The sequence below is a fragment of the Lissotriton helveticus genome, chromosome 12 (assembly GCF_964261635.1).
Source record: "Lissotriton helveticus chromosome 12, aLisHel1.1, whole genome shotgun sequence".
Lineage (NCBI taxonomy): Eukaryota > Metazoa > Chordata > Amphibia > Caudata > Salamandridae > Lissotriton > Lissotriton helveticus.
Genome location: NC_136073.1, coordinates 863,881,328 through 863,905,495, shown reverse-complemented (window position 1 = coordinate 863,905,495; position 24,168 = coordinate 863,881,328). Strand labels below are relative to the sequence as shown.

Sequence of the window (24,168 nt, the reverse complement as noted above, 5' to 3'; positions counted from 1 at the left end):
TTTAGTCACTCCCCTTCCCACTAGAAACACAGACTTGAGAGCTATTTGTGGCAATTTGCCACCTTCTTGGGATCAATTGTGGTAGCATTAATAGCCTGAGTATTTCACCAAGTACAGCCCCCCGAACAAAAAACGACAGATACATGCATTCGAACCACAACAGCTTTCTCTGGGTCCCCCATTCTACCACTATGCATGTGTGAGGTAAATAATGTAACATTCAGTCTACTTTGAGATGCAAAATAATCCCTCATGCACTGCAGTGCAAGCACTCCATAGGAGATGGACTGATATATCAATAGCACATGCTGAGAGAGATTTACTCCTCTGAGTGGAACCAAATCCTACTCAATATATAATTTACAGAATTGGTAACAATAGGTCTGGCAGACAACTATTTTTCTAAGCCGGACCTAAAAAGCACTTTGGGATTTGTGGGTGATAGAACTCCACTGGGTTGAGAAGCAAGATCAGCATAATTCACAAGTCCTCTCTAAAAGTATAGGGTGTATTTGTTTGTGGGGTGTACCCCAAATGGACGCATCTCAAATGTATCTTAATATAAATAGTCTTACAAACCAAATAGTAAAATATTACACATACACGGTGACAACAAATGAGAGCAGGAAGAATATGTATTCACCTACTAAAGACTGAAAAATAAGCAACAATAAACTTATTTAGCAAGAAACGTGAACAATGGATGCGCTGTCACGCCTACGGCAAGATTACCCTTTTTGTGGAATTTAAGCACTTTGTTTGCTCATGTAAACCTAATCAAGTAATTATGAACATATTAATTGTCTTTGTCTTTGGCGTGAAGAGGATAATTTCAGACTTTCTAAGGAGCTTTTCACAGAATGTACAACAGTCTGTATTTTGGGATCTTATTAATTAAATGTTAATACAATAAAGTAATTCATTCACTTGGATGCTTTCATTATGTGTCGTTTACGGGTACTATTCATCAAAGCAGAGGCGAAGATCATTGTGAAGACGACTTGCATTTATTAATAATTAAATGCACTGACATTTACATAGAAGCAGCAATATTTACATGCCCTGATATACACATGTATCGTGTGGGTAATATATAAATGTTTTTCCCCTTATATAAATGTATCTGCTTATAACAGGAAGCATAGTTCAATGTATAATGACACATATGCTGTGAGAAGCAAAGTTCTTCATGTCTGTGAATATCAAAGCGTGCGCGGGTATTCACAAGCGAACAAAAAGATGCCTTGAACCTATGTGTGTCTAAGCACTCAGACAAAACATGAAAAGTGTATTCCTGTTGCTCAGGATTGGAACCAGTGACCTGCTGTTCTGTGAGTGTGACTTCAACCTGCTGAGTAATCTTCACTAGTCTCATGGCAAAAGCTAGGAAAGTCACCAGTCTAAAAAGGCTCCAAAATAGTCCTAGATGCCGCAAGATTTTAACATTAGATCATTGAATTGTTTCTTCTTAGTAACTGCATAATACTAGTTATATAATCAAGAATTTTTTTATGATTTTCTCTTTTTCATCAAAGTTTTAATAATTCTATAGGATTTAAAAAGGTATATGGTCTGTTTTACTGTTATAAATCATTATAAGGACTTTTGAGTCTAAATAAATAGACCATAGAAGTACAGGACATTTTTGCTTCCTTATCACTTGATGGGTTTAGCCTGAACGTCCCCCACCACTTATCCACTTACCTTTATACCCCACTTTCTGCTTCCTGTGCCCCCAGCACCAATACTGACCGGCGCACAAGAGGTGCTTTGATCAGATCTACTCCTGGTTCCTGTTTTCCTGACACAACTGCTGTCAGGTGGAGGTCTGTAAGAGGAGAGGATGTGGTACAGGAGGAGGGTGTGTGTTAGCTGGGGTGGTGTGCCCTTGCCATACAATGCCATTCCATGCCAGCCATCTTCATTTGACCCATGGCATTTCATGCAACTCATGGCATTTCATGCCTCCAGCATGAGGGGCCTTCTCAGCCTTGATGGCTATTCTTAAGGAAGTGTCCCCTAGACCTCTAGTGAAACAGAACTTCTCACAGGGCCTGCTTTGTCAATCTAATCTTAGTATTCGCATGTAATTCACAACGTAAACTGGATTAGGACTCAATGCTCACAGAATAATCTTTGTGAATCAGGATCTGTGCTTTGCTCTTCACCATTGGAAAGCCTGCCATTCTGTACAGATTACTGAAGAGTGAACAGCTGTTAACAGGCCAGTCCACTGATCTTGTGCGCTGCAGTGTGAACAAGGTGACAATCTGCTAGGCAATGCTTCAGACAACTCTACTGGAGCACACCTGCCACAACTTCACGACAGTCCCACTGTATGTGTATCCTGCATTTCTTTCTTCATATTGATGGAGTTGTGATTTGTGATTTCTCAGTCTGACTTCCTTAAAATCCATTGTTATTGCCTGTGTATTTTTTTATTCTAGCTTTTATTCCTCTTAATCCTTCCCAAGTCATCGGGAGTCTAAAGTTTGGCTCAACCCTTTAAATCGTGACATAGGTTGTAGACATTTGTGGTGCAAGATAGTGTTGGTTAGAAATGGAATGAGGAATTTTTGGGAATAATTCTCCTGAGAAGAGCTACAAATGGCTTGCTGTTTAGGAGCATTTTTTCTAGTACACTGGTGAAGTGAAAGGAAAACTTGGATGTATGTCGTTACTACGCATGCTTTTACAATGCATGCCTTTACCACGCAACTTTTACAACGCAAGTCGTTACAACGACTTGCGTTGGGGGGCACTGGATAGTGAATAGTTTAATTTACTATTCCAACTCCAGTCCCCGTTGATAGTAGGGAAGGTTTTGGATCGTAAATTAAACTATTCCGTATACTACAGCGCCCCCCAGCGCAAGTCGTTGCAACGACTTGCGTTGTAAAAGTTGCGTGGTAAAGTAGTGCGTGGTAAAAGTTGCGTTGTAAACGCTGTTTACTGGAAAACTTGATCCAAGGTGAGCATATGTTGAGAGAAGATGGAAGTGGCGATGTTCATGGATACCCAGAGTGGCTCTGGCAGTGGCTCGAGCAAGAAGTACATCGAAGTCAAGACGTGGAATGCTGTGGCACTCTGGACATGTGAAATTGCAGAGGATAACTCTAGCATCTGCAGGACCCACATCAGTTCACTAACAGAATATTGAGGCCACTAGCATCAACCTACAAAATTATCGACACCAAAATATCGACATTCTATACTTATAATGTAAATGACAAAAATATCAAAGCAAAAATATCGATGTCACTAATAAAGTTGTCTAAAATATCGTTTTATATATTGTGATCTGGTGTGGATTGTTTAATGTAGAAGAAGTCAGTACTTAAGTTTACTTGTTGCTTTTTCTTTATTTGTGGTGCTTTACAACGTCATATATTGTTTTAGTATGTCTGTTCAGAAAGGACAAAAGCAACAATAGAGTACGAAATGAAAGAAGTAAAGTCAGTAATGCTTATTCTTAATTGTCTTCTTCTCATCTCTTTCAGGGTTTTAAGACTTCTATCCACGGACACCCTCATAAAAATGAAAAAGACCAGGTAAGTCACAGCTTTCAATCAGTTTCACCCAAGTGACAGGTGGGGTTAATAGAGTGCTCTTTCCTTTATCATGGACTTGGTGCGGTTATTCTTTAAAGTGATAGTGATGACCCTTGGGTTACCATGTGACAGGCGTCACTTATGAAGGGTGATAGGGATTAGGGAAGACCTCTCCTCATCTCCCTTCTCACTCCCTCACTTCTCATTCCCTGTCCTCCCCACGGAGGCTTCTTCCCTCTCCCCTCCCTAGGCGTGTGCCCTGCTCAACAGCCTCTCACGCATCCGGGAAAGCCACGTTCTCACCAGGACGTGGCTAGGAACAGGAGTGGGCCGGTAACCAGGACTTCTCCTCTCCTCTTCGGGCATCCTCGTGTCTCCTCAGGCTGCTGCCGTCTCCTCTAGGTGTTCTCCTCTCTCCAGCCTCGCATATTCCTCGTTCAAGATGTCTGTTGAACACCCTTCCTTCTCTGGCTGCTCCTCTTCGTTAGAAGTTGGGCTCTGCTTCTTCCCATCCGGCGCAGCTTCCTCTCCCGATCTCTCTCTCCCCTGCGGCCTTTTGATGTGAGACTGACGGGTGGAAGATTGTGGCCGTTTCCGTTTGCCTGACTTCCTGTTGCTGTCATTGACTGCGGCTGGAAAAGAAGAAGGAAGCATTCGGCTCGATCAATACCTCCTACCGGTTCTTGATATATATATTACCTACTGGCGGTCGCCAGTAGGTAGTTATAGTTAGGACCTATTTTCCATAGGAAATCCGCAACATTCTATTTGCAATAACTTTGGCGCCGGTTGACGAATCTTCACAAACTTTTCACAACTCGTGGGGCTCTCCAGTCCGCTCCTATCCTGAAAGTTTGGGGGTGATTCATTAAGCGGGGGAAGAGAAAAAAGGGGGTCCCAAAACATGTTTTCCCCATGCAATTTCCCATAGGAACTTTTAGTCGCAGCTACAGCCAGAACTGCTGAACGGAATTACACCAAATTTGGCAAAGATGTAGTCCTTGATTCAGACTCGTGCCTTTTTGTTAAATGGTGTAAATCTGTTCAGTAGTTTTTTAGATATTAAAGGAAAAGAATATATATATATATCTGGGCGGAGCCTAAAGACACATCTCATCGTGAGATCTGATTGGCTGTCAGCACTTCATCCAAGAAGTGTTGGCAGCCATCTTGGGACCAATATACATTATAGCACCTCATTAAAAAGCATTGCAGTTAATAGAAGGTTTTAAGACTTTAGTTACATTATAAATTATTTGTTGATGGTACTATACTCATTTTAGGAATTGTGGTGTGTTCTAAGGTGATTTTACCATGTGAAAAAGCCTTCTGCTGGGATATCATATTTGAGAGAAAACTATTTTCTCATGCTTTTCCCACAGAGTTTTGGAAGGTGATCTATAAGCTAAACTGAGAGCATATGTTCTGTAAATTCACGTTATCTTTCTCAGTGAAATGAGAATGAAGTCTGACATTCTCAGTAAAGAGACTGTCAGTTGATTCCTTTGTGTTCTACTGCTGCTTCCCAGAGTGTTCTAAAGAACAATTAGAGCGCTAACAGTCTTACTTATGACAAAAGTATGGAACACCTGAAGCCATCTTGATTGGAATAAAGTGGTAACACTTAAAACATTTAATTTGTAAAGGAACAAAATGAGGGGCTTCATTTTACCATAGAAATTATGATTAGTGCTGCAGAAAGAAAAATTAGGGCACATTTTGACTTCTCAAATCCTCTTCTATTTCATTAAAATATTCTAACGTGCAAACTGAAACATGCACTTTGAATACCAGCAGCAGACTTCCCTGGTGAGCAATAGCTTTACTACAGTGATCTAATAAGCAACTAGAGTGCTAACATTCAGGATTTATGGCAAATGTGTGACACATCTGGGTGCCTTCTTGATGGAACCAAAGTAAACAAACGTAAAGTATTTCCTACTCAGGAGACTGTAGTAAATGAGGAAATTAGGAAACTTCATAACAAATAAGTATCCCAAGATGGCCACCAGAGACAAAAGAGCCCAAATGTAGCACAAATATCATCCAGATGTAGCCCAAGTATAGCCCAATGGCAGAATGTCCTAGAGTGTTCTAAAGAACAACTAGAGCGCTAACAGTCTTACTTATAGGAAAAGTATGACACACCTTGATTGGAATAAAGTGGTAACACTTAAATCATTTAATTTGCAAAGGAACAAAATGAGGGGGTTCATTTTGCCATAGAAATTATGATTAGTGCTGCAGAAAGAAAAATTAGGGCACATTTTGACTTCTCAAATCCTCTTCTATTTCATAAAAAAATTCTGACATGCAGACTGAAACATGCCCTTTGAATACCAGCAGCAGACTTCCCTGGTGAGCAGTAGCTTTACTACAGTGATCTAATGAGCAACTAGAGTGCTAACATTCAGTATTCATGGCAAATGTGTGACACATCTGAATGCCTTCTTGATGAAACCAAAATAAAAAAACTTTAAGTATTTCCTACTGAAGAGACTGTAGTAAATGAGGAAATTAGGAAAGTTCATAACAAATAAGTCTCCCAGACATGAGTCCCGTGCTCTCCATGCCACTGGAGTCAAGCGTTGCATACCGTAATGCGCATGTGTCGCAAATGCGCAGGAGCAGGAGTCGCGGACTGGTCACATACCAATCGCGCACTTCACGTAATATTAAATGTATATGATGTAACTGAAAAACACACAGCCGTATCACACTGTACCCGGATCCTTCACGGCTTTTCTAAATTGGCGACTAGAATCCGCGCACCCACTTTGATGTGTCCGCTTTGGGTGCGCAACTCAGAAACAAATTTGGAAACATCTTTTTTTTTTTTAAAGAAAATAATATAAATATATTAAAAGAAAAAAAATAAAACAAAAAAATTAAACAATATTTCAGTTTGATTTTGTTGTGTTGCAATTTTCAGAAAAATATATAATGTTATTTAATGAATAAAACATTTATCAATAAACAGTTAAAACACTGTAGAAAGTCCGTACAAAAAATAGGTATAACTACTATTACCCTTAAAAATTAGCATTTAAAAAAGCTTTGAAATTCACTGAAAAAACCATAGGTTTCAGAGACGTTATAGTTAGAAATTAGCATTTAAAAAACCTTAGAAATTCACAGAAAAAAACATAGGTTTCAGGGGTGTTATAGTTAGCTGGACATTTCACTCGTACAAAACCATCGAAATTCCTCCGTTATAGTTAGTTCTGCTAACTATAACTCGCGCGCCCGCAGTGCACTGCTGATGATGTCACATATTGCATCATTCATGTCATCAGTGATGTCATTTGAGATGTCATCAGTGATGTCACCGACCATGTCATGAATAATGTAATATGTGACATCATCAGCAGTGCATTGCGGGCATGCGAGTAATAGCAGAACTAACTATAATGGAGGAATTTCTATGGTTTTGTACGAGTGAAATGTCCAGCTAACTATGACACCCCTGAAACCTTTCTGTGAATATATATATATATATATATATATATATATATATATGCTAGCTTCTTCGTACACAGAGCACTCGCGGGTGATCTTTAACCCAAATTTATTGGTGAAACACAAACAAGGCACGTTTCGGCGACTGCCTTCTTCAATATAAGGCGGCAGCCTGAGACAGTGCCATTTAAATACATAATACAAGTTCTTTGGCAGTTTCAAGGTGTCACAATCAACAAAGGACTGGCCTCCGTACTGAAACCATTTTGGCCATCTTGGAACATGCAAAATAATGACTGCCATTCAAGTCCACATGATTGAATGCATTAAATCATAAAAAGATACCGCCCTGAATGGCCATGTGAATATGTGCATATCTATTTACATCTTTTAGCCTTTAAACAGCATTAAAGTCCACATCATTCGAATTCATTGAATCATGGACATAATCTTGCCCTGAATGGGCTTGCACATATACACTTCTATTCACATCCTATTGATAGCTTCATATTCAGGACAAATTAAATAATATGCCTCTGATGGGCCTGTCCCACATGAATACTAGTCAAAATAACATAAATTAAATACCACACACCTGCCTCCACACTCACAAATGAAAAGGTGACCAAAATATCTTCATACAAATAACTATATACAAATGTACATGCCTACTCCAGATAATTTAACTACAATACCCTCATCCTGTGAAACTACAGATGGATTGCCAGCTCTTCTCCACTATTCAAACCATAGGGCATTTTGGATTGCTAGTCTAGGATGTACCTTGACTCTAGTCTTCTGAGCCTCAGCTCTCTGTCCCCCCTCTTATAACATTGGGAACATGGTCCAGGCGAAAATAACGCAACAGATCCCTGTTGCTGTCGTGGTGACTCTCGAAATGTCTGGCCAATGGATAATTAATATCCTTGGAGACAGTGGCTCTTAGATGTTCAAGAATCCGTATTTTTGTTGGATGAATGGTGCTACCGACATACCGTAATCCACACGGACATACAAAACAGTATACCGTGTGGCTGGTATTACAATTCATAATTTTTTCTAACAATTTAGGATTCTTGAACCCGGGTACAATATACGATAAGACCTTTCAAATGAATTTGCAGACCTTACATCTCCCACAACGAAAGAAGCCTTTTAGAGCGTGAAAGCATGATTGGCTATTTTCTCTTGCATTGTGGCTTTGTACTAAATGGTCTTTTAATGACCCAGCTTTCCTGAATGTCAGAAGGGGAGCCTTGGAAAGGTTCTCCCCTAAAATGTAATCTGCCATAAGGATCTGCCAATTCTTCCTCAATAAGTTTCTAATCTCATTGGCACCACTGGAGAAATCTGTGATCATTCTACATTCCCTTAGCTGTGAGTCATAGGTCAAGGATGTTTTCTTTCTCAATCTGAATGCTTCACTGACCAGTTCTACTCTCGACTTGGTATCCACCTTCTTCTTGGCATTCAATAAAGTTTCGCCCGAATATCCTCGCACCTGAAACCTGGCCATACTGTAAGCAGGTGCCGCCTGGAAATCACATTTATGTGTACAGTTTCTTTTAATACGTAATAGTTCCCCATAGGGGATACTGTTCTTTAGTTTCTACAGGTGACAACTGCTGGCAGGCAGCACAGAATTGCCTGATGTGGGCTTTCAGTGTAAAGTGGTGCAAAGTATACCATTAGATACAAAAACGTTCAAACCCAAAAAAATGACAGATGTTTTACTGATTTCTCCAGAGAATTTAAGATTTAAATCATTCATGTTGAGCAGTTTTACAAATTCCCTGGCTGATTCTTCTGTTCCACTATATATGATAAACAAATCATCTAAATATTGGTTCCAACTAACCAATCTGTTGGTCCACTCTCCATTAGCATACGACCAGGCCACCCCCTTCTCCCACCAGCCCACAAAAAGATTAGCGTAACTGGGGGCGAAGCAGGTGCCAATAGCCGTGCCTCGAACTTATTTGAATAACTGCTCTTGGAAGAGAAATATATTGTTATTTAAACAATAGTTGACAAATTCCAATAACATCACATTATGCTCTATATATTTCAGGGAGCGACCATGCAGGAAATATCTAATGGCTTCCAAGCCATCCACGTGATGGATACTGATATAAAGAATAGAGATGTCCAATGTGATCATCACAAAGTCATGCTCCCAAGACACTCCCTCGGTTTGCTTCAAAAAGTGTCTTGTGTCCTGGGTATAAGAGACCGACTCAACCACAAAGTCAAACAAAAAGTAATCAATAAAAATGGACATGTTCTCAGTCAAACTCCCTTTCGAAGAAACAATAGGACGACAGGGAGGATTCATGTGGTTCTTATGTATTTTAGGGAGATGATAAAATGTTGGAATGCGCGGAAATTTGCAATTTAAAAAGTTATACTCTTCATCACCCAGCATTCCTCTCTGTTTCCATTTATTGATTAAACCTCGATATTCTTTGATGCTATTCTCATATTCTTTCAGCCCAATTGGTATGTAATTGGAAGCTTTGTGTAATTGTTTCAATGCCTCCTCACAGTAATATTATATATATATATATATATATATATATATATATATATATATATATATATATATATATATTTCCATGCAATCCATTTTGGGTATTTCCCTGCCACTTTCTGCGGCAGGCTCACGGCGAGGTCGCTCACCTCATAAATCAATCATTATGCGCTCTTGTTAGTAAGCACAAAGCCGGGCTCAATTCCTTTTCCAGCGTGTATTTAATAAATCACAAACAGCGGAAAAATGCTCAACGCGTTTCAGAGCAGCCGCTCCTTGATCAGCAGTTACAAAACGTTTGTTTCTACCATCACCATATAGTGCACATAGATTTAGACATAGTGGTAGGACTACAATATCATTCGCAAAACTCTTCAAACTGGCTTCCATTTTGGAGTGGTCATATGTCCTTATACAATTCTTACATTAATTTTACATGTTTGAATTTGGTGAATTATTTTAGATCATATCACGCATAAATAAATCTTATATTACACATTAGACAACATTGTTTTCACATTTTCCAATTCTGTCCCAGTGGGCTAATGATACTTTCAACCAATGTTGATGTCTAAATTCGTTTCTGCCCCAGTGGGCAAAACTCACATGAATTGTATCACATCAACAATTATTAACTTTTCAACCTAAGTCAATGACCATGATATTTCAACTCTTTTGCATTCGTCTTTCTTGTGCGATGGTACCTTTGTCTCCTACAAAGATAAAAATAAAGTGTAGGAATATCATTAAAATTAACAAACTTGTAAATAAAAGATATGAAGAGATTGCCACATTTTAACAGATACATAAAGATCTAAAGAACTATAAAAGCATTTTTTAGAAAAACATTTTTAGCCTAACGGAACTGACAGTTCCTCGTCTTTATTGAGACCCTCTGAATGCATGGTCTCATATTTTAAAATCATCTTAGATTCTTGGCGTCGCTGTTCACATACTCTGTTTCCCCCTCATTCGGAGATCATGATTCTATTCAGGGCACAAAACTTTAGCAACCTTGCGCCTTTATTGTTGCTTTCTTTAAAGTGCCTAGCTATAGGATATTGTTTGTCTTCTTTTGTGATCGCTCGCATGTGCATGGACATATCAAAGCCTAAACACACAAATCAGAATTACAAGTTAGATGCTTTTTGATAGTGAATGGATTAAGATTTTTGATAGCTCTATTTGTTTACAATTAGTGCTATGTTTACATGCTTTGCACTCTCCACGGGTGAAAAATCCCTCAATCTGGTTTAAATTTATTGGGGATTGTACCATACTCGCACAGAAGATATCTTTCAAAGAAGTGAACTTTCTGAAGGTAATCTTAGGATTCTCTCCTACCACTTTCCTCAGAGTATCATCAGTGTTTAGACTATGCCAAAACTTTTTTAGACATATTTTTACCTCCCAAGCCTGGTTACTAAAAGATGTTACAAATCTGATAGGTTGTACTTCATTATCCTCTTTAGTTTTTATATTTAATAACTCATCTCTTTTTACTGTTTTTACTTTTTCACTTACTTGTTCTATCACTTTTTCAGAATAACCTCTTTCTTGGAATCTAGTTTTCATCACTTCCTTTTCTTCATTGAATGTTTCCTCAGAGCTACAATTTCTCCTAGCCCCGTACGGTATACTTTTGATTAGATTCACCGGGTGACAACTATTGGCATGCAATAAGCTATTTCCTGCTGTCTTTTTGCGGAATAATAGAATTTCCAATTTTTTATCAACCACGCTCCCTTTTACATCCAGGAATTCAATTTTTGGGGCCTGTATCTCACTGGGGAATTTCAGATTCAATTCATTATTATTCAAGATCTCAACAAATTCAATGGCTTCTTTTTCAATTCCTCTCCAGATACAAAATATATCATCTATTTTTCTTGCCCAGAGGACGACATGTTAAAAAGGCCTCTATGTTATCTGCCACCTGCTCCTCTGACTATTTTTTAAGATCGTTTGTGCAAATGCTTCCCTCGTATTGAGAGATACGGGTGATTTTTTACAGTTGATCAATGATATTGGCTCGGAAGACGATTTGTTGCTGATGGTATTGGTTGTAAATAGCTTGTATACATGTATACCACACGAGTCAGGTATGAGAGCATGGCTCGTGATCTAGGAAGCATAACACCTGTCAGTTTCATCATGGACTGCGCCACCTTAGCCATGAAGAAGAACTTCTTCAAATTTGAAGACACGGTGTATTTGCAAACGTCAGGGACAAGTATGGGGAGCATTTTTGCCCCCAGCTTGGCAAATCTCTACGTACATCACTTCGAGCAAGAGCATGTCCTTACGAGGGACAACCCATACATCGCATCAATAAAACTGTGGAAAAGGTATATCGACGATATACTTGTGATATGGAGAGGTTCCCATGAAGATCTGGTGGAATTTCAGAGTTGGCTAAACAGTAGGAACAACTATCTTCGCTTTACTGTTGAAGCCAGTAAAATCAGTATTGCTTTTTTGGATTTGAAGATTTTTTCCACACCAACAGAACTCCAATCAGAGCTCTACAGAAAGCCGATGGCGAAAAATTCCCTACTTTGTTTCGACAGCCACCACCCCAAGTCCCTCAGAGAGAATCTGCCCTATGGTCAGTTCCTGAGTGTCTAGAGGAACTGTTCAACTCAAGCAGGATTTAAGACTCATACTACAACTCTACAACACCAACTTCATTGTAGGAAATACCCTCCTAAGTTGGTACGAAAATCTATGAAGCGTGCCCGTAACAACAACAGGTTGGCACTCTTGGAACCCTCAGTCCCTAAAGTGGCATCGAACAGACTGACGTGCGTGAGTACTTTTGGGACTCTGTCCAACAAAATTCAGAAAATAGTAAAAAACATTGGCGTATTCTGAATTCTGGACAAGTATGCTTAGAAGCACCGCTTTTTTCCTTCAAGAGGGGGCCTAATTTAAGGGACCGACTTGTTCATACTAGACCCCACAATCAGTTGCCAAGGGCTCTTGGCACGATCTGGGACCTTCCACCTGTAGTAGGTCACCATCCATGTGGGTCATGCCAGGCATGCCCACAAACAAGTAAGTCAATTGAGATCGACATTGGTACCAACAGACCATGGAAACAAATTAAATTCACCAACTGTAATAGTGAGAAGCTAATCTACCTCATTACCTGTCCATGCGGTCTGAAATACGTGGGTTTGACCACTCGGAAAATAAAAATTCGTATTTCCGAACACAAGAGTACTATTCATTGTAAAAGACAGGCTACCAAACTGACGAATCACTTTTTAGAAAAACAGCATCCACCCACAGCATTTGTTTGGACTGTCCTTGAACAACCCTACATCCCTCCCCACATTACAGGTTACTCCACCTTTCTTCTACGTAAAGAACAAAAATGGGTGTTTAAGTTGGGAACCAACAGAGTTGGATTAAATGATGATATACCTTGGTCCACTCTTTAATTAGAGCCCATACATGCAGAAGTGATCATGCTCTCCAAACTGCTTCATAGCTTTTCACAAACCCTCAGAGCTATGATTTCGTTATCAATATGATTCCTTGGTAATGATTTGCCATGCCCCTGTTATGAGATTGCCTCTGACATGATCAGAATAGTTAACACCCTCGACATCTCAGAAGAAAGAGAACCCAGTATTTCTCAATATTTCATTCTTATTAATATTTGCAATGAAGAAAAGATGACTCTGTACGTTGCTGAACCCACGAGTTGTTGTCATCGGTTTTTCGTCAATCCATAGGCGAAACACTGTTTACAAACTCGGTATCAAGGCAACTAGTCCTTTCACGTTATCACACCATGCCCAATAGTACGCATGGGATGGTGCGCTCACGTGACTAGTCATACATCAATCAGTGACTGACTTACAACCACCATCAGCCTGACTGATACCTGATTGCATGATCTGATCACATGCTCGACAGCGGACCAATCAGCGTAGTGCTTCTAACCGGAGCGGCCTGACTGATACCTGATTGCACGATCCGATCACATGATCGGCAGCGGGCCAATCAGTGGAGCGCTTTTACCGTAGCCCCTTCTCCAGGTCGGTACCTCCCCAACCGGCTTGGAAGACGGCAAAGAGGTACCGACGGAGAGGTGAGGCATATTACCATGGTTTATTGGGCATTTCTGCTTGTTTGTAACACACCCTGCGGTGTGACCAGGTGAAACTCGGCTTTCACTGTAACGTTAGGGACCCGTTATTCATCTTCGGCGCTACAAAGCGGATTTATTTAAGCGCTATAGAACTATGTTCAAAGATGGTTTCTGGACAGCGTCTGCTGAATCCTCACGTAACTTGATTCTTATGATTCAAATCCAGACCCTTACTTTACCATCACAAACTGGGGTCTTTTCTTTAAAAACAATCATCTAATGACATATATCTCTTTAAGTACTGGTATGCATAACTCCTAGTTGACACGGAAGCAATCACATGTACCTGTTCTTGCTTCCTTTTTATTAGAGCGGGGCCTCCCTTGATCCCTGAGCCGTTGCCAGGCGAGGTGGGGTCAAATACTTCGACTAAAATGGTAAGACGAAGTAAATGATGTCTCATGTAAGAACTGCATCCTAGTGTCTGCATGTTATAAAATGGCAGAACCAGTGTGTTCCTCTACTAAACAATAAGGTTACAGTTAAATGTGGATTGACTACACGTTAATATATCTATGTTTGTGGTTATTTTACTAGTTTTGTGTCTGTGTCTTTTTCTTCCCATGTAGTGACATATAATACACCTGCAAGCAAACTCTACACCTAGGAACCCAGGTGATCTTTTTTCATGTTGCAGTATGTTCATGATATAGTCACTTTTTAATTCAATTCTTCACCATAACTTTGCAGTAGCATCTTTAGTTATCCAGGTCCTGATGAAAGCATTGGACTCACCTGTCCCTCTGTAATGCTGAAACATGTTGACCATTTTCAGGTAGATATTTGTTGAACCTACCTTTGCTGCTCTTTTTAATGTTGGAGGAGCGAGCAAGAAAACAGAATAATTTTTTTCATTGTTGCTCCCTCACCCAATTTTATTTTCACTAAACACTTTTTTCACTAGCACTGCAAATCAGTCACCACATATTTACTTATTGGCACTTTTTGACTCTCTAAACATATCGGTCACTATCAGGTGAATTAAAGGTTATACCATCTGACCTTTTACCTTCTCCGATAGTTGACCCCAGATATGAAGTACAGGAATCCCAAATGATGAAGGGCGGTTCCGAGTGGTGACTGATGGGTATCCTGTTAGGGTTCACAGGACACTCATTCATGTCTACATTCACGTTTTGAATTAGTCTTTAATGGGTTGACACAGTCTTCTTCTAGTCTAATGTACCACACATAGCTTTTGGTTTAGACCCTTTGACATTTTTTGTGTTTTTCATGAGAGCAAGTCGACATTTCTTAAAAGTGTAATATCTACTGCACACTGAGATGTTATTGGACATGATGTTTACATGTCTGACAAATAATTTTTTCATCTTTAATCATATGATCTATAGAGAAACCCAGGGGACTGCAATGGGAACCTGCTTCGCCCCCAGCTATGCAGAGTTATACCTGGGCTGTTTGCAAAAAGTCGGTGCACAATTCTGACCACTTGTTGCAACCAGTACAGCAGTACATCTTGTACATTATTCTTGTAAATGTTCTCCGTTGCGCCGGTAACGGTAGACTGTAGGACAGTGGTGTTCACCTCATCCTGCTAAAGTCTCAATGTTGCTTTTTGTTTTGCTGGTGTTTTTTTTTGTATCGCAGAGCACTTGAAAATGATGCCAAGGTGACAACCAGCGCTTTGTAAAACACCCACATAAATAAAAACACATTGTGCAACACTGGACTCCTGCTTTCTCCTCCATTATAGTGACATGCCTGACAGCATGAGGCATGAATGGAAGAATGAGACGGCAGCAGCGTTGGCAAGGCTCCGCGGGATAACATTGGCAAGGCTCTGCGCCAGCCTTCAGGAGAGCAATTGAATGGCTTTGTATTGGTCTGCAAACTTCTGTGGGAGTGTCAAAGTTGAGCCTTGACAGTGTGTCAATGGTTATATTTTTGTACCTATTAAGCTTATTAGGAGTTGGGTGGATACAAAATGTGAATATTACATATAGCTAGCAAAGGGAGCATTCTGATTGGTTGGGCATCTTCCGCAGTGCTTAATTTGTAGAAGAAAAGGGTGTGGTGCCCTAAGCTCTGCTCAGAAGCCTGCGGCCGGCAGTGGCGTGCCGAATACCAATGCTGCAAGTTTAGAATCCACCCCATGGCTCTTTAATCCGCGGCCAGACACTGCCTGTCCTTTTACCTCTCTCTTTCGGTTTCCACCAATCTCTCTTTGTGACTTTTTTTCACCTTTCCCTTTCTCCTTCTTTCACCTTCGCGCGTTTCCCTCTCTTGCTTTTGGGAAATGTCCACGGAGGAAAAATAAGTGCTGGTCCCCAAAAATGAGTACCAATGGGCCCCACCAGAAACCACCAGCTCAAATTAAGCACTGATCTTCCAGGAGCTAATGAGTTATGGACTTATGCCAAATGTATAGTTTTGTAGAGCTAGATCGTTTTTTATTACCAGTCTGCTGGTGCCCAAACTGTTTGGGACTCATTCTTACAAAAAAAAGTTAAGGTTTAGGTTATAAATCTGTTACAAGAGAAATCTTCAGATACGCATTTATGGACACTAAAAATGAATGAACATAAGTTAAGCAATGGAATTTATGCTGGTAAATTTCCAAGAACAGCCCTAGTTATGCAACAGAAGGATGCTTTTCTTCCTAGTATATTTAGATTTCTTGGAAATCAGTTTCCCAATTCCCTCTTAGCCAAGCTTAATAAACATAGCATCCACTGAGAACGTTTGCCATTAATTATTTAGTTAGCAAAATAAAGCTATCAATTTACTGTTTTGTCATGCAAATGCTACTTAGATTTGTTTATTAAGGAGACTAAAGGTATGCATTGTGTATATAGTTATCCATAGGTAAAGTATGCCAACAATTGCAGATGCTCAATATTCTCTTAAGGACATATTTGTGCAGAGCGCTCAAGTTTTGAAGGCCCTTAAAGAAGAAGCTCATTCTGACCAGGCGCTCGCCTTGCATTCTGGGACTTTTAGCCCTGAATGCATAATGGCATAAACCGGACTACAAAACATACAAGTAAAAGGAAAATCCTGGACTGGATTGACAAGGACCTGGGAATTTACAGAGGGGTGTACAGATTAGGGACTGTGAACTATAAGGTCTCTTCCCACTGGTACCAAATGTTTTGGTATGCTAGAGAACTGGTTCTGAACACTGCCAAGGCAAACTCAGCCGCCCACCCCTTGGAGGAGGATAAATTAGGAACATTAATTTGATATCAATTATATCTGCTATTTACAGCGCTCAGAAACTACCGGTCGCGGTATTTACCGCTATTTAAAACTGCTGTTATTGTATGTGCACGTATATTAATTATATTTCCGTGAGCATTGATTACACGTATGAATGTTTTATGACGGTATACGTTATTTTGCATGTGTAGATTATATGCGCGTGTGTTTGCTATGCGAATGTACATATTCTCAGGAGCTGGGCCTGGCTCCCTCCGTCTGCCCGCTCTGCCATTGCCCTTTTAAGAGCGAAAAAAACACCATCTCATCAGCGTGGGAGGAGAGCGCGATTCCTGGAACAGCTGAACAAAAAAAAAAGGGGAGAAAAAAAAACGAGAAAAAAAAACTCGAGCTCCGGCGGTTTCAAGCTCCCCGCTGGAAAAAGTGCCTGATTTGTGGCCAATGCTCGGGATGTGAAATCCGGAGGTAGCTATGGAGATAGCGCGCAGCCGGGCTCCTTTCGCTGACAGGTGCTGAGCGGGGCGAGTCTTGAGAGGAGCAGCATGTATGCCAAGGGGAAGGGCTCCAGCGTGCCCTCCGACAGCCAGGCCCGCGAGAAGTAAGTGCCCCCCGGGGCCCCGCGCCCACTTTGCCGGCTCTTTGTGTCTTCTTGTGGCGCTGTTTCCTGGGGCAGAGGGGGAGAGGCGAGGCTCCGGGGTCCGGGGAGGACCGCAGCATCCTCTGCCCTGCGCCCCGGGGTGGCTGCTGTGGGCCAGGGGGGTCCGAGGAGCTGCTGGCTGCCCCCTACCGATGCGAAGCGTCCTGGAGAGGTCTGCTGGCCACCGAGGCAGAACCCCCCTGCCCTGGGACCGGGTGCACGCGGGCAGACACACACAGACCCGGTCCAAGCAGCACCCCGTGCGCAGGCACACTCCTGGCCGTCCTGTGCCCAGCTCTGCCCGCCTACTGCCCAGATCATCTGTGCATGCTGTCCGGCTGCCCATCGCTCTCCATGCTGGCCACAGTGCCCATCTGCCCACCTAGTGCCAAGCGCTACCCAAGTCACGCCATCTGCCCATGCATGTCCCCTTGCCCCGCTTGCACCCTGGTAGACTAGCGCCCCGTCTCGCATGCTAGCCAGCCAACCTGGCCAGTCCTAACCCTGCCTCATCAGCTAGACCTACTGCCCACCGGAGTCCCAATGCTGAGCATTGCCCACCGGGCCCTAATGCCAGGCTCTGCCCACGCTGGGTGCCTCTATCCCGCCTCACTGCCCACCCCTCGCATGCTGGACCTGCTGCCCGGCTCTGCCCACTTTGGGCCACCTGGCTGCACCTACCCCTTGCGCTCAAACTGCCCGCACTTCTCTTCCCCACACTGCCTGCTGTTAAGTTTTGGAGCATGACCTGCAGTGTGTGCTCTTGGGCAACTTTGAGCCCTCCGCGGGAGGCTGCGCTCTGTAGATGCAGTTTGTAGCGTGCAGTGTTTTACATGCAGTTTAAAGAGCGCGGGTTGCCCCTGTGGAGGAGGGGCCTTCTCAGCACGGGTTCAAGAGCGGGGGGGGGGGGTGTAAAGCTGGGTCCAGACCACGGTCTGAGGCGGAGCACTTACAATGAAACCTGAAGGAAAGTTCCGCGCGCTGCTTTGTCTTTTTTGTCAAACAGATTTCATTGAGGTTTTTGTCAAGTGCTTTGCACAATTACATACCAGCAGTTGGTTCCTGTGCGCACTGCTCTTTAGAGCATACATGTTATTATAGTGCCTCGTGGCGGGACTTCACCATGACGACCGTGTTTTAAATCAAGGGCGTCTCTGTACGTATACTTCTCAGACTGCACAGAAACCTGCACAGCCAGCGAAGTTCCCCGGCTTTGTGTGCTTCTAGGCACGTGGAGGAGCGTACTGGGATGTTTAGAGGCATGTGTGCCCAAGAGCTGATGGTCCAGGCTAGTTTGGGGAGTCTGTTTGTGGCTGGTGTTTAGAAACGGAGAGAGACCGGCTTCTGGATAGAAGTGGGCGCAGTTCTGTGTTCAGTCTCATTCACAGGGGTGCACGGCGTGTATACGGGGTCTCTCGACAGGGTGTATGACTAGTGTGCACCGATTGTACACAGTGCGTCCCGGGAGGTGCATGCTGTGCACGTGGGGTGTCTCAAGACGGCTGTTGCAGTGCATGCGCGCGGTGCCTCAGAGCGGCGCATACTGTTTCCGAGGGTGCATGGCGTGTGCACGGGGTCTCTCGAGAGGTTACATGCTTTGTGTGCACGGTGTGCACACATGGAGTGGAGTGCATGGATTGTATACAGTGCGTCCCGGGAGGGCTGTTGTCGTGCACATGCAGTGCCTCGTGCGGTGCATGGTGTATACACATGGTGTTTCTGAGGGTGCATGGCGTGTACACGGGGTCTCAAGTGAGTGTATGCTTTGTATGCACTGTGTCCACTCATGAGGTACATGTATACGGTGTGTTCCGGGAGGTGCATGCTGTGCAATGGGGATGTCTCAAGAGGGCTGTAGAAGTGCACAACGTGCCTCGAGCAGTGCAGCCTGTGTACACATGGGGTCTCTCTGGAGTGTATATGCTTTGTATGCACAGTGTGCACACATGGTGGAGCATGGATTGTATACAGTGCGTCAGACATGACTACACAGAGCCAGCCATGGTAAGGGGACATTACTGCACAGAGCCAGACGTGGTAAGGGGACCTGACTGCACAGAGCCAGACATGGTAAGGGGACATGACTGCACAGAGCCAGACATGGTAAGGGGACATGACTGCACAGAGCCAGGCGTGGTAAGGGGACATGACTGCACAGAGAAAGATGTGGTAAGGGGACATGACGGCACAGAGCCAGGCGTGGTAAGGGGACATGACTGCACAGAGCCAGGCGTGGTAAGGGGACATGACTGCACAGAGCCAGGCGTGGTAAGGGGACATGACTGCACAGAGCCAGATATGGTAAGGGGACATGACTGCACAGAGCCAGGCGTGGTAAGGGGACATGACTGCACAGAGCCAGACATGGTAAGGGGACATGACGGCACAGAGCCAGACATGGTAAGGGGACATTACTGCACAAAGCCAGACATGGTAAGGGGACTTGACTGCACAGAGCCAGACGTGGTAAGGGAACATGACTGCACAGAGCCAGACGTGGTACGGGGACATTACTGCACAGAGCCAGACATGGTTAGGGGACATGACCGCACAAAGCCAGATGTGGTAAGGGGACATGACTGCACAGAGCCAGATGTGGTACGGGGACATGACTGCACAGAGCCAGACATGGTAAGGGGACATGATTGCACAGAGCCGGATGTGGTAAGGGGACAATACTGCACAGAGCCAGGTGTGGTAAGGGGACATGACTGCTCAGAGGCAGACGTGGTAAGGGGACATGACTGCCCAGAGCCAGACATCGTAAGGGGACTTGACTGCACAGAGCCAGACGTGGTAAGGGGACAATACTGCTCAGAGCCAGGTGTGGTAAGGGGACATGACTGCACAGAGGCAGACGTGGTAAGGGGACAATACTGCACAGAGCCAGGTGTGGTAAGGGGGCATGACTGCACAGAGCCAGATGTGGGAAGGGGACATGACTGCACAGAGCCAGGTGTGGTACGGAGACATGACTGCACAGAGCCAGACGTGGTACGGGGACATGACTGTACAGAGCGAGACGTGGTACAGGGACATGACTGCACAGAGCCAGATGTGGTAAGGGTACTTGACTGCACAGAGCCAGATGTGATATAGGGACATGACTGCACAGAGCGAGACATGGTACGGGAACATGACTGCACAGAGCCAGGCGTGGTAAGGGGACATGACTGCACAGAGCCAGGCGTGGTAAGGGGACATGACTGCACAGAGCCAGACGTGGTAAGGGAACATAACTGCACAGAGCCAGACGTGATACGGGGACATGACTGCACAGAGCCAGACGTGGTACGGGGACATGACTGCACAGAGCCAGATGTGGTAAGGGGACTTGACTGCACAGAGCCAGATGTGATATAGGGACATGACTGCACACAGCGAGACATGGTACGGGGACATGACTGCACAGAGCCAGGTGTGGTAAGGGGACATGACTGCACAGAGCCAGGCGTGGTAAGGGGACATGACTGCACAGAGCCAGACGTGGTAAGGGAACATGACTGCACAGAGCCAGACGTGGTACGGGGACGTGACTGCACAGAGCCAGACGTGGTACGGGGACATGACTGTACAGAGCGAGACGTGGTAAGGGGACATGACTGCACAGAGCCAGACGTGGTACGGGGACATCACTGAACAGAGCCAGACGTGGTACGGGGACATGACTGCACAGAGCAGACGTGGTACGGGGACATGGCTGTACAGAGCGAGACGTGGTAAAGGGACATGACTGCACAGAGCCAGACGTGGTAAGGGGACATGACTGCACAGAGTCAGGCGTGGTAAGGCGACATGACTGCACAGAGCCAGGCGTGGTAAGGCGACATGACTGCACAGAGCCAGACGTGGTAAGGGGACAATACTGCACAGAGCCAGGCGTGGTAAGGGGACAATACTGCACAGAGCCAGATGTGGTAAGGGAACATGACTGCACAGAGCCAGACGTGGTAAGGGGACATGACTGCACAGAGCCAGATGTGGTAAGGGAACATGACTGCACAGAGCCAGACGTGGTAAGGGGACAATACTGCACAGAGCCAGGCGTGGTAAGGGAACATGACTGCACAGAGCCAGATGTGGTAAGGGAACATGACTGCACAGAGCCAGACGTGGTAAGGGGACAATACTGCACAGAGCCAGGCGTGGTAAGGGAACATGACTGCACAGAGCCAGATGTGGTAAGGGAACATGACTGCACAGAGCCAGATGTGGTAAGGGAACATGACTGCACAGAGCCAGACGTGGTAAGGAGACATGACTGCACAGAGCCAGATGTGGTACGGGGACATGACTGCACAGAGCCAGATGTGGTACGGGGACATGACTGCACAGAGCCAGACATGGTAAGGGGACATGATTGCACAGAGCCAGATGTGGTAAGGGGACAATACTGCACAGAGCCAGGTGTGGTAAGGGGACATGACTGCTCAGAGGCAGACGTGGTAAGGGGACATGACTGCCCAGAGCCAGACATGGTAAGGGGACTTGACTGCACAGAGCCAGACGTGGTAAGGGGACAATACTGCTCAGAGCCAGGTGTGGTAAGGGGACATGACTGCACAGAGGCAGACGTGGTAAGGGGACAATACTGCACAGAGCCAGGTGTGGTAAGGGGGCATGACTGCACAGAGCCAGATGTGGGAAGGGGACATGACTGCACAGAGCCAGGTGTGGTACGGAGACATGACTGCAAAGAGCCAGACGTGGTACGGGGACATGACTGTACAGAGCGAGACGTGGTACAGGGACATGACTGCACAGAGCCAGATGTGGTAAGGGGACTTGACTGCACAGAGCCAGATGTGATATAGGGACATGACTGCACAGAGCGAGACATGGTACGGGAACATGACTGCACAGAGCCAGGCGTGGTAAGGGGACATGACTGCACAGAGCCAGGCGTGGTAAGGGGACATGACTGCACAGAGCCAGACGTGGTAAGGGAACATAACTGCACAGAGCCAGACGTGATACGGGGACATGACTGCACAGAGCCAGACGTGGTACGGGGACATGACTGCACAGAGCCAGATGTGGTAAGGGGACTTGACTGCACAGAGCCAGATGTGATATAGGGACATGACTGCACACAGCGAGACATGGTACGGGGACATGACTGCACAGAGCCAGGTGTGGTAAGGGGACATGACTGCACAGAGCCAGGCGTGGTAAGGGGACATGACTGCACAGAGCCAGACGTGGTAAGGGAACATGACTGCACAGAGCCAGACGTGGTACGGGGACGTGACTGCACAGAGCCAGACGTGGTACGGGGACATGACAGTACAGAGCGAGACGTGGTAAGGGGACATGACTGCACAGAGCCAGACGTGGTATGGGGACATGACTGAACAGAGCCAGACGTGGTACGGGGACATGACTGCACAGAGCAGACGTGGTACGGGGACATGGCTGTACAGAGCGAGACGTGGTAAAGGGACATGACTGCACAGAGCCAGACGTGGTAAGGGGACATGACTGCACAGAGTCAGGCGTGGTAAGGCGACATGACTGCACAGAGCCAGGCGTGGTAAGGCGACATGACTGCACAGAGCCAGACGTGGTAAGGGGACAATACTGCACAGAGCCAGGCGTGGTAAGGGGACAATACTGCACAGAGCCAGATGTGGTAAGGGAACATGACTGCACAGAGCCAGACGTGGTAAGGGGACATGACTGCACAGAGCCAGATGTGGTAAGGGAACATGACTGCACAGAGCCAGACGTGGTAAGGGGACAATACTGCACAGAGCCAGGCGTGGTAAGGGAACATGACTGCACAGAGCCAGATGTGGTTAGGGAACATGACTGCACAGAGCCAGACGTGGTAAGGGGACAATACTGCACAGAGCCAGGCGTGGTAAGGGAACATGACTGCACAGAGCCAGATGTGGTAAGGGAACATGACTGCACAGAGCCAGATGTGGTAAGGGAACATGACTGCACAGAGCCAGACGTGGTAAGGAGACATGACTGCACAGAGCCAGATGTGGTACGGGGACATGACTGCACAGAGCCAGATGTGGTACGGGGACATGACTGCTCAGAGACAGACTTAGTACGGGGACATGACTGCACAGAGCCAGACGTGGTATGGGGTAATGACTGCACAGAGGCAGACGTGGTAAGGGGACATGACTGCACAGAGGCAGACGTGGTAAGGGGACATGACTGCACAGAGCCACATGGTATGGGGACTTGACTGCACAGAGGCAGACATGGTAAGGGGACAATACTGCACAGAGCCAGGTGTGGTAAGGGAACATGACTGCACAGAGCCAGACGTGGTAAGGAGACATGACTGCACAGAGCCAGACGTGGTACGGGGACATGACTGCACAGAGCCAGATGTGGTACGGGGACATGACTGCACAGAGCCAGATGTGTTACGGGGACATGACTGCACAGAGGCAGACGTGTTAAGGGGACATGACTGCACAGAGGCAGACGTGTTAAGGGGACATGACTGCACAGAGCCAGATCTGGGGGTGAACATGATGCTGGGGGGATGGGGGGGGTGGGGAGCTCAGACGCAGACGTGACACGTGAGGGAAATCAGACATCTGTAAAACCAGTCGAGAGAGGTGCGCTGCTGAGGTCTTGGGGTCAGACATCAGTGACAGGTACAGGAGATGGGGGGACTCTC

General features: G+C 44.9%; 1 protein-coding gene across 3 annotated transcripts in view; it reads left to right on the top strand.

Annotated features, from left to right (window-relative positions):
* Positions 1-3,536: 3,536 nt before the first annotated feature.
* Positions 3,537-24,168, top strand: part of SSBP4 (single stranded DNA binding protein 4) — a 519,633-nt gene continuing 499,001 nt past the window's right edge. The window contains exon 1 of one of the 3 annotated variants that reach the window (XM_078670558.1): positions 3,537-3,551. In XM_078670558.1, the coding sequence (XP_078526684.1) occupies positions 3,538-3,551 (14 nt within the window). In that variant the 5' untranslated portion in view covers position 3,537. Of the gene's footprint in view, positions 3,552-17,250; positions 17,481-24,168 lie in introns of those variants that run through there. The other 2 variants (XM_078670557.1, XM_078670559.1) reach the window with 2 other exon arrangements.